Source organism: Rosa rugosa, chromosome 4, assembly GCF_958449725.1.
Source record: "Rosa rugosa chromosome 4, drRosRugo1.1, whole genome shotgun sequence".
Lineage (NCBI taxonomy): Eukaryota > Viridiplantae > Streptophyta > Magnoliopsida > Rosales > Rosaceae > Rosa > Rosa rugosa.
The window spans coordinates 6116457-6128525 of NC_084823.1; the positions used below are offsets into that span (position 1 = coordinate 6116457).

Here is a 12069-nt window from a genome sequence, read left to right on the forward strand (position 1 = left end):
TATCTAGATCTAGCTACCTCAGCTCCTAAAAAATATCTCAACTAACCCTTGGTATTCATCTCCAATTCGTTGGCTATATATATCTCTGCAATGCATTCCTCCCGTTCGGACCATAAACTATGAGTTGTTGGTCTACTTTGGTTTTTTGTATATTTATTTATTTATTTATTATTGTTTTGAAGACACTACAATCTAAGTTAGTTTGATAATATCTACTGTAAACCTTTCAAACCACGACTTTGGGGATTGCTTCAAGTCAATATAGAGATCCTCAATTACAAACCTTACATCCATGTATTAAGTTTTAAGGATGACATTGCTACATAGAAGTATATCAAAATGTTATACGTGTATTGAAAAAAAAAAAAAAATCTTTCCTGTTTTATTTATTCTATGGACCATAACACTTGTTTGACGTGCATGTCGGAAGTTATTTATGTCATTTTTGTCATCTTCTTGTTTGGTCAAATTGTATATTCTTCTTCTTACAAAACCTACAGGTCAATGGCCAAAATAAATATTATAGATTTAACTCTAATGTAGCTTAAGTCATTTCAATAATGTAACCTCCCAATATAAATGCAGGAGGTGGGGGATATTGTACCTGAGGACATGCATGAAGTTCCAAATTCAGATGGTATGAAACCACATGAACTATTTACTAAGAATCACGAGAAACTAAAAGAGGAGGCAGAAGTATCAATGAAAGGGACAGCAACTTCTTGTACAGTTGTAGGTGCTCTCATTGTTACCATTATGTTCGCTGCAGCATTTACAGTTCCTGGTGGAAACAATGGTAGTACAGGTTACCCAATGTTTCTAGCTGAGAAGTTGTTTCTTGTGTTCATAATTTCAGATACTCTATCACTCGTTTCTTCCACAACTTCAGTCATATTATTTTTAGGAATTCTCACATCACGTTATGCAGAAGATGATTTTCTCAAGAATTTGCCAACAAAGATGATGATAGGCCTTTTCACCCTTTTTCTCTCTATTGCCACCATGATGATTGCCTTTTCTTCTGCCCTCATCATTATGCTTAATGAAGAATACTCATGGGCCATTGTTCCTTGCATTTTTGTTGCGAGTATTCCAGTTGCCTCATTTATATGGTTGCAATTTCCCCTCCTTATTGAGATATTCTGGTCAACTTATGGACCAGGAATATTTGACAAGAAAGCCAAACCATGGATTAAACTCTGATGCTCATCTTTGGTTTTGCTTAAGTGAAGAAGGTGCGGCACATCCTTATGAGTATGACTTATGTAAACAAAATAACTTTGCTCGATCATTTGATAGTAGAAAGATAAGAGGCTTCAAATGTAGTATATGATTGTGGATCCTATGTAAATTCTTTTGAATTTCTGATTATTTCAGTTTACATTTCAAATCAAATTTCATTGGTAAATAAAATGACTAAAAGAGACATCTATATTAGAAGATAGAATTATGCCGTCTCTTCTCTATATCTTTGTGTTTGTTCTTCCCAACATTAACTTTGCAACACATGAACATCTTGTCATAATCCATATGCTATATTTGTATATGCCTAAAAAAAGAGCAGCTGGTCATGGTGCTCAATAGAAGATTGTTTATGGGAGGATTAGAGGTGCAACTGATGATCAAAATACACAATCTGATTTTTTTTTTTTTTTTGAAAGGAGGCTGGTGCAGCTACTTTCTGTACATACATATACATTGACAAGCATAATTAGCTATAATGGGCTACGCTCATTGTACCGTCAGAGGTACTAATTCCCACCAAAGGAATAGCCTACGGATACACTGCCAGGCGAGCTAGAGCCTCGGATCACCCCCAGATCACCGCCGACGCGCCGTGTCAAGATAGTATCAGAAGCTCCTGAAGCTAAGAACTGAAGCACATCAGTCCTACATCGAAAACAAGGAGAAGATCAGTCTTCTCCTCACCTATAAAAGGTTCTCTCCTCTCTCCTCATTAAATACGCATTTACTACTTATTTATTGTTATGCTGCCTATATGCATTGACTGACTTAGGCATCGGAGAAGTGAAGACCCGCCCAACGCGGTCTCCCTCTGACGCCCTATCTTTCATTTGACAGCTAGCGAAGATCACCAAGTCTACCGAGTAGCGGTCCGCCCCCCGGACCCGCGTTAAGTGAAGATTCGGCTACCGCCGGACTTTGAGCATTAACACTTTCAAGCTTTGGTTAATAAAATTGCAGAATATATGGGGGGGATGTAGAACCTGAACCCCAGAATAATAACAAGAGTCTCCACAAAGTCTATCTAATCTAACATAGCGGTGACATACCATAAAGATAACTCTATAATGAAGAAGCATCATTACAAATAACACATATTTTCCATCTGATGTTTCTTCAGTTGCGTTAAATTTTGACTCTATCAGTTTAGGCACAGAGTGCAATGGGACCTCAAATGAATCTTAATATCTCATGAAGGCAACAATCAATTTGGCTACAACGCTTATGGATATAATCAATATGGAGAAGTAGATGATCAGTCATCCATTATCCCCTTACAGGAGAAACAGTCGGCAGCTCCGAAGAGATCTAAAACTATCATGTTTATCACTGCAATTCGTACTATGGGTCATACGTCTTGGTCTGATTATTCTACTTTCATAGACCAGCGAGCGACTTTTCAACCACCTAAAGTCTTTAGACTTTTTAACCTTAATTGTTGTGTGGCAACAGTGGCATCATTCTCTGGTTAAAAGATCATGCATAATATGAAGGGAAACTACGAAAGGAAGACAGCATATGTCTCGGTCATTTATATCTTTGGGATCTTTTGCATCAAGAAAAAGTACACAGCAATGTGACATGTGGGATGCAAGTAAATACCAAAAAGATGATTCATCTAGCATTACTCATTATATAGTGTTTTGAATTTCTATCACATACACGCATGCACCATCCTGTACACAAACATATTTATTGTTAATTTTCATAACTTTTCAGCTAGTTATGAAGTTTGAGCCAAACTCTCCTATGAATTTACTCCAAGAATAAATGATTGACTAGCTAGAGTTGAAACTGCTCTAATAAGCATCTGATACTCTTCACAATTTGAGTTTGCTGAGATCAACTTTTTTGACTGAATAGGTATACGCCTCATAATTGATATGTTGGCCCAAACCACTCAACTTTGTGAGCGTAGTTATCAGATCAACCTGAAAGAGAATCAATTTACACCCAACAATGAAAACTGAGATGCTAACAAGAGAATGCAGATATCTAGTCCTAATTCCTAGTACATTTTCAGAAGTTACAAGAATTTTAGATTTGGACAAAGAGATTTATTTAACATGCTGTCAATTGATATGATGCAATACATATACAGTCGATTTAGATAGTCTAACATGTTATCTTGCAGACTTGGTTATTATTGAATAGCTAAATCCTTTGTGTTGCATGAATGTCTTATGTATAAGTAAGCAAAGTTGATTTTACAACAATACTGTGTCACTTCATTTTACTTGGCCGTGGGAGAAAAAATTACTATGGAACTGACCTCATAATCTGTTTCTGACACTGTTTCCCTGCTGCGCTGATACTTCTGTGGCAAAACTTCTGGATCAGTGGCTAATAAAGTTTCTGTGGCTATGTGATCAGGACCCAAAAATCCAGACATAACAGCTAGCAGCGATAACAACAATGTCTGAATCAGTGATCAATAAACGGGAATTTTTCAACTAACAATTAGAATAATTATGGCATTGATTTATGGAGTATCCAGAAATAAAACTTAGGTTAAGCATAGCTTCTTTGCACCATTATATCAATTCATACAATAGCTATCATTTTTTCTTCATCTAAAATTTCAAAAAATTCACAATGGACAGCTTTCTTTGGACTGGATATCTGCTTCTTTTTGCTGTTCATGGTTGAACATGCTGAAGAACTAAAATGCATATGCAGCTACATGATTAACAAAGAACCTGGCGGGGGCCAAAGCCAACTGCAGAAAACTTGTCTTTCATTTCTTGAACACTTGCTTTGTCCCACTGGGGAACCCTTCCCTCTGGATCTGGCTCTTGGGTATCTGTCCTTCCAAAATTCCTCTCAAATAATCCCCACTGTTGGCACAATAATGGTTGTAATTATATGCCTTAACCCATAATTTTCTATTATAAGAAAAAGAAATACAGCTAGTTATATGCCGAATCATCTTTTGAGCTTAGGAAACAACTATGCCTACATCAAGCAAATTCCCCATGCCATGTGGTAAAGGCAGTGAAAATGATCATTTCCACTTTCCACAGTTGCATATTTGATACAGGTGCACAACCACTCACTTTCAATATCATTACCGGTTCCCTTGTAAATATCAATGCAATAAGAATCAAAATGCCTAAACAGTTATGAAATCAACCCTACGAGACTTGAGAGTACCAAAATCAATCCTATCAGAATTCTGTTATCCATAAGTGGCCAGTTCCATCGACCAAATCAGTAACTGAAAATGAGAGCATGGCATACTGATAAATAGCATGAAATCTGTTCCATTTTAGAATTTGATTTTGGAAAAATAAAATACTAGACATCCTATGCCTATGAGATTATCTACTTACAGAAACATACATCATCACAAATGAAATTACTTGAAAGATTTTCAAGTTCCAAGATGAGACACCAAAGAGCAGAGCTTCAATATCTTGGACTCTATACACCAATTTGTCAAAACAAGATATGTTGAGCAGTTATATTGGTTACGTAAACTTCCACTAATAAACCAAAGCTATCACTAATGATAAATGGTTTTAGATCAATTAGGGATTTAAAAGACCTGTTAAATATACTCCATCAAGAGTATAATCATCATGAGTGAAAGGGAAATCATTTCCAGGGGTAGAAAATGCAAATTGTTGGGTTCAAACACCACAAAACGAGTTGCGTAAACATCCACTTGAAGTATAGAGCATTGGAATGTAAATCTGAGAGTTATCTCTCACCAAACTAAGACATGAGAGAATCATTCTCAACACAATTTCAACAAACCAAGAGTACACCAAGAATTTGCTATAAGAATTATGGAGATATATCAACCAAAATTTACTTCCGCCATGTGAAGTGCCATGTATAATTATAAATAAATGGTAACAATCTAATGACACTTGTAATATCAGTATGGAACAACAAATTTTGAGAACAAACCTGACCATTTGAACCATATGCAGTGTATAACAAACTGCCCTTCTCAACGTTTCCTCCACATTTGCGAATTGCAGAAGCTAGAAAGGTTTGCTGAATGGCACTTTGTGCTGCATAAAATGAAGGAAACTAAATTAAGGGTACCAGCCTCTTACCCCCACCCATCCAACCACATTCACAACCCCACAATCTATTCATCTTCCATGCATAAACTATGCTAGTTAGGTGATTTAACAACCTATAATGTATCTACCTTGATACCAATTTAACAAACAGAGTCCCAGCTATATCAATGTCATGTGAATGATGCATAGTTTGTGATATTTAAAATGTAAACCTGCATATTGGATCAGATCAGAGTAGGAAATGGCCCCCTTTGGAATTCAAATCAATTTCCTTCTTTGCTTCCTCTACTAAATTCAAAGCACCAACAAGTCCCTTGTTTTCAGGTCTGCTGATCTCTGAGCTTCAAGCAAGAAAAAATGGACAAGAAATTTTGAGTAGCTTTTGTACAAGGATTTAAAACCAAATTGCACAGAAAGAAATAAAACAGCCAGAAACTGAAACTAATATGCAATGATTTAGTGCAGGTTTGCATTTTCAACCCTTTTCCTTTCAGTTGGCACGTCTAACAAGCTCTAAACACAAATAGTCATCCAGACGATGAACTAAAGGAACAATGGATAGATATGGGAGAATGGGAGAGGATAAGCTACACAACATAATGACAGCCTCTTATACATGGTAGATGGAGAAACTAGTAAATGGCTCCTTCTCTAAGCAAATCATTTTACAAACATACCAAAAGGTCATTAGGTTCTTTCAAAAGAGCACATGGTATGATTCTTCTTTCATATTCATGTATCAGAGTTCTCTTCACTTTTAATTTTCTTAAACGAAATATTAATCTAAAAAAAAAAAAAGTGGAAATGTAGTCCAGGGGCCAGTTTGCATAAAAGATTACTCATCTTACAATTAAATGTCAAGACTTATATTACACAATATCTTATATATAACAGTTACCTGAATCGGATAGATCCATTTGGGCCCCCAGATTTCGAAACCTGAAAAACACGATGAGAAAGTAAGTATTTTCTTTCCTCCCTGTACTATGATGTTCACAGCAATCACAGGGCAAAGTTTTTTGCCTGACCTTATCATAGATCATAATATCATTCAATGCCAAAGTGAGTAAGGAAGGGATAACATCTGGATTTTCCTGAAATGGAAAGAAAATAGTATGTTAGAGGAGACCATATACAAAACATGGATGATGAATCATCTAAATTGTGAATGGGATCTAACATTACAGGATACCATTAATTACTCTAACCTTTATAGCTTTATATAAGGTATCTTTGATACTTGCTATTTAGTAAGGAATATGAATCTGGATCAGCAGCAGATTGTAGATGATTCCAGTATAGCATTGAGAATAAAACCATTCTAAAAACTTATATTGAAAGTCAGAACGCTGCCTTCGTTGTATCAAATCAGCAGCCTCAGCCATTTCAACAAATGTTCCTGAGCTTCTTACTAATTCCTAAGATGATATCACAACTGCAGAAACTGATTATCAATTCACTCTAATATATGGAATTCTACATCTTCTATGCTATCAAATACAAAAATCTTTTTAATTCTTCATATCTTTTGCCGGCACAATTCAAATTAATCACATTTATCCTGAGTTCATAATGCAGAAGACTGAATCATACTCAACACAAAGTAATGAGGAAAAATTGCTCTTACCAAGCCGACAGTGGCACCAAAGCATGTAAGAATGCTCCTCCGCTTAAGCATGTCCTCATTATCAGCATCAACTTCAATTTTACTGCAACCAATTGTAGCCTGAAATTCCATATTCGGCAAAGCTATAATCACTATCTATGTAAACTATTTGATTCACACCAAAAACCAAAGAATAACCAAAGCTCTTCTGTCAATTAACAGCAACCCTTTTCTCAAAAGGCACATAGAAACACATACCATATATCTAATTTCTAATAACCCAAACATAGGTGAAGAAAACTTACACCAAGAGTAGGATATCTTAGGGCAGAGGTAATGGAAGAAATCAAAGTACAGTACAGTAACCCCAATGAATCATTTTATCAAATCCTTGAAAATCAAAAACAGGCCAACTTCGCAAAGCACAGAAACGATGCCTTGGTCATAGATGGAAGGCCCCGTCTCGCTGTCTCCGTCATTTCAATCCCTGACATGACACTCTTGCGTTTTCCTCTCCAACACTATGATATACCAACCCAGCTATACCTAAACTCAGGATATACATATACATCCGCGTCCCTATGCCTATCATAACACTAGCTTGTAGAGTTACATTAATAAATTGGAAAGAATGATGTGTCACCACCCTGCAGCAGAGGAACTTTTTTCGAGAGCACTGCATTGCAATATCTGAGACCATTACTCAGTTGCTTGCATCGGCAATTCCTTCTTACACAAACAATCTGGTAAAGGGTTAACATAGAAGGGTTCTTCTGAACGAAACCTTTCTGTGCCCCTGGTTCCTGAAATGGGACCTTTTCTCTTCCCCTGCCTGTTCATAACCAACATCACCAACAAAGTCAATTTTTTGAAAAGTGGGGACACCCATCATGTAATTGATTTGAGAACAGGAAGTTGTTATTGCTGAATGTCCTTACAAGTACACAACAACGAGAAACATGGGCTAAAAGTGATGCTGGTCGAACTTCAGAGGTTTTGGTGAGAGATTACATACCGTCTCCAGTGCAATTCAATAACTCGATTTGATAAACTTTTGCCTTCTTTGAGGGTTCCCTGCTCGAGTCTGTCAATCAGACGAACAACGGCTTTTCTGATGAAACCAGAGAAGCAGAAGAACAGATTCAGTTTTTGTACAGGACATCATTTCTCAAAACTTCTTTCAAGTGCTTATATTCCTTGACACATTTTAAACTGTTTTTAAATTAGTTAATATTTTTAGTTGATTTAAAATTACTTTTAGGTCTCAGAAATACAATCTCAAATACTTATCTAGCATGCCAATAGTTCCTTCACTTTAGCCCTTCGAATTGCCTATTTAGGCAATACTGGGTATAACTGTATAAGGAAGTTTTGTTCTAAGCCAATCTCTACAAGTAGACAGATAACCCCAGTAGACTAGCAGAGACAGACTATGTGAAGCTTTTGTGTGTATAAGCCTCATTTGAGCGATAATTTTGAACTCTTAACCATCTGAATATCTCACCAAGTGGTAAGTGAAGCTTTTGCAATTGTTCATGGCATGCTGCATTTCTGTTTTGATACTGCCATATGGGGGTTTTGTTGTCATGAAGTTGAAAGTGACGCTAAGAGAGGAATTGAAAGGTTTGGCAAGTCAGGATCAGCTGACCTCAATCAGGAAGGGTGATTTTAGATGAAATCAGGGAGTTCACAAAAATTGCTGGGAGTCTTGGAGTTCACAAAATTAGTAATACGGTCTTCAGTTGGTCAGTGAGGTATCTCTTTGGTCAGTATTATCACTGATCGATTAGTAAGATAATTGGTTGAAAATGATGATTAGGCTGAATCATCACAATGTGCCGATTAGTTGTTGAGATAGCCAAATCGACAATTAGTTGGTCGGGGGGATTGCTAGTTAACTGATCGGTAAAGGTTGTTGTCCAGTTGACAATATTGCCAGTTGGTTGAGTAGGTCTACGGCTGGGCATTTCGGCTTGAAAATCTAAAAATTCAGCCCAGCTTGACATGACATGGACCGTTCGATCTGGTCTTTGAAATTCTTTTTGAAATGCGGACTGATAAATTATAAACTTTGAACTGATCCTGGGCTCTATTCATTAAAGCCCGCTAGGCCCAATATTGACACACTGATATCGGTTCTCTTATAGATTATTGCCACTCAGTCCTCTCTCTCCTTTTTTTTTTTTTTTTTTGGCTTTTTCCTTTTGGTCTGATTCTTTTCTTCTTCTTTGTTCTTCATTCTTCATTCTTGTTTCTTTTTTTCTTTTTTCTTTCTTCTTTTTATAAGAGTCTGATTCCTTTCTTCAATGACTTGGTTTCTTTTTTGTAAAAAAAGAAATTTTTTTTTTTTACATATTAACAGATTTTTATTATGCAAATTTGGTGACTCTTTTTGAATAGTGAGAATGTGGATTTACATCTTCTAGGAACTATTCTTCTTGTAAGAGGCTGATGAGTTAATTTGATATTCCGCTCCTCAAACATATACGTAGAGAGGGTAATGTGGTTGCAGATATCCTTGACAAACAGAGTGCGCAACATGCTTCTGGGATTTGTACTTTTCATAGTCTTCCTACTCTAGTTATGGAAGCTTTGCTTGATGATATTCTAGGTGTTTCTCAACCTAGGCAAGGCTTTATAGCCATCATGGCTAGTTTGTTTGTTCTTGTTGGGCTTTTTGCCTTTACTGTGCCAAAAAAAGAAAAAGAAAAAGAAGACTTGATTTCTTTTTTATAAGAGTCCGATTCCTTTCTTCCTTCAAATCGTTTCTTTTTTATTAGAGTTGATTCCTTTCTTCCTTCCAAAGACTACATTTTGTGCATAGGACATGCTACAACCTTCTTTTAACGACCGGTACAACAAGCTAAAGCGACCTCTACGCGCCACACTTCGACCAGAATTGTGATCCCTTGTTCTCTGTCTTCGAAGAATTCAACCAAATCCCTAAACCAAAAAACCCCCAATTCATCTTCAGTTCTTCTTTTCAAACCCTCATCCATTTCCAGTCATTTAATCTCTCAATCTTCCTTGCTTCCTCGGAGCTTTGCCGCTGGTGGATTTGCGAGCAATCTGCTTCGTACCAGCTATTTCTTCAGAGAAGTAAGTTTTCAGAGAAAGAGAATAAAATTTGGGCATGGAATATCATTTGTGTTGTTATTGGACATGGATGTAAGATTAGAGTTTGCAATTATGCAGTTATTTTTATTTGATAAACATATTAAGTCGGTTCAATTAATTAGTTTTCATATTTTATTTTCTGTTAGTTATACGATTTTATCTTTTTTCTTTGGACGAACGAGTTTATCAGGTTCATTAAATTGAGATTGAATTTTAAAATGAAATAGTTTTGCCTGGCTGAAGATCTTTCAGTTAACTCGGCTGTAGCCTGTAGTTGTAGTGTGTGGGCCAAAAACGGAGTCTATAAAAGAGTACCGTTTCCCTTTCCAAAAAAAAAAAAAAAGGATCGTTTCAATTTGTGAAATTATTATTATTATTTTTAACGGAGGGCCGGTGCGGTTGTCCTAGACTTTGATTAATGAAACTATAGAATACAAGGAGGGGGACATAGAACCTAAATCTCAAATTACAATAAGTAATGTATCCTAACATGCACCAATTAGCAAAGAGTGTTTGAGTGACTACTCTATTTGCCTTGACAAAGCGGTGACATAACGGAAAAATAATTCTACTAAGGAGAAACATCATAACAAATGGTTGAGCTTTCCTACTATGTCACCGCACGGAATCATATCCGGCAACACTCTGTTTCATCTTGCCACTAGGAGGTTGCTTCCTCTTGAGAACAGAGAGCAGCCTCGTTAGGCCAGACAAAGCACACATATTGTGCAAACCGAGACTCAGCCCACCTTCGCCTACGATAGGGATTTATTGAAAACGGTAACCAAACTAACATTAAAAAAGCAAAAAACTTAACACTAGCAAATACCCAAACTGTGCCCACGAGCCAAATCCAGCCCATCCTTCTCGGCCCAAATCAGCAGTTGCACCGCCATCACCAATTCCACCGCACCACTACCCGTGTCAGAGCCCCATCACCATCATGCCACCGCCACAATCGGAGCCATAGCCGACTCCACCAAACAGCATAGAAGCTGTACCACCCTGCTTGGATCTAGACCTACGCCCCACACTGAACCAGACACAGTCCATCTCCAACGCAGCCGGTCCCAGCGCACCACCACACCACCACCCACGCACCCAGACACCAAGCTCCATACCAGAAATCAGATCGCTACCATCAACCACCCCCTCACGCCAATGATCTCCTCTCATCTTCCATCGACAACGACTGGTTCCTGACCAGATCCGGCTAGGATTCAATCCCTCCCCGATCCCACCCCACCGCCATAACTCCGCCTCATATGCAGCCACCCCTTTTAGCCGAAAGGTGCGACGAAATACTCTTCCCGACCTCTGTCTCAGGGCACCAGACTCGCCCATCAAGCAAACATCCCGTCCGGCCGCACAAAGCAAACGATAGCGAGGCCAGAGGATAGGTACGGAGGAGACCAGCAGCAAGATCTATGGTTTCAGCGCGTGGGAGCGCGTTCTAGAGAGAGACCCGTGAAATTATTTTATTTTTCATAGAAAATTTGTGAAAAATAGTTATCTAATCCATCAATTACCGGAAAGCTATTGATTCTATTTAATTATTATTATTATTAAAACCCCATACAACCATTTTATATTAATGCTGAGCTTCGAATCTGTCACCTGTATTATAAATAACCAGTAAGTCATAACTGGTGTATATTTCGAACTATATTATGATCTGACCCTATTTTAGATTCTAGTCAACTGGAACTAACCTTGGTTTTTGGTGGATACGATCACATGCCTAATGAGAAGTGATAAGAAGTCTGTTGTCCCGGTCTTTCTTAAACATTGTAATAAAGATATTTCCCAAGTTATTGCTAATTTCTTATTACAATCGAACATAAAGAGAGAACAAATCATTCATTTCATCTTTAGATCAGAAGTTTGCCTGCTTGATGCGTGCTATGCACATTGGAATTTAAGCAGCAGCTTTCTGAAGATTTATCCAATAATCTTTGAGAACTTGGTTAGTTCGTTTCATCATTATATATCTTTTCCTAGTTTTCGTATGTACTCATAAATGTTAATCACTTGGATTAATTGACGACATATCGATTGTGTAGC

At 37.3% G+C, this 12069-nt stretch overlaps 2 protein-coding genes across 2 annotated transcripts in view; one reads left to right on the top strand and one right to left on the bottom strand.

Annotated features, from left to right (window-relative positions):
* LOC133707525 (thylakoid lumenal 29 kDa protein, chloroplastic-like) overlaps nt 1–7709 on the bottom strand; it is an 83146-nt gene extending 75437 nt beyond the window's left edge. Inside the window, 10 exon segments of the mRNA XM_062133177.1 lie at nt 3945–4082; nt 5161–5267; nt 5495–5526; nt 5528–5623; nt 6181–6221; nt 6311–6376; nt 6491–6525; nt 6616–6700; nt 6910–7008; nt 7194–7709. Coding sequence (XP_061989161.1) covers nt 3945–4082; nt 5161–5267; nt 5495–5526; nt 5528–5623; nt 6181–6221; nt 6311–6376; nt 6491–6525; nt 6616–6700; nt 6910–6960 — 651 coding nt within the window. The 5' untranslated portion in view covers nt 6961–7008; nt 7194–7709.
* On the top strand, nt 568–1441 carry LOC133707526 (ankyrin repeat-containing protein NPR4-like). The gene has a single exon (XM_062133179.1). The coding sequence runs from the start codon at nt 580–582 to the stop codon at nt 1201–1203; it is 624 nt and encodes a 207-aa protein (XP_061989163.1). The 5' UTR covers nt 568–579; the 3' UTR covers nt 1204–1441.
* Nucleotides 7710–12069: the final 4360 nt, after the last annotated feature.

Coding starts and splice junctions, on each gene's coding strand:
- LOC133707526 (XM_062133179.1), top strand. CDS start 580: ATGCAGGAGGTGGGGGATATTGTACCTGAGGACATGCATGAAGTTCCA.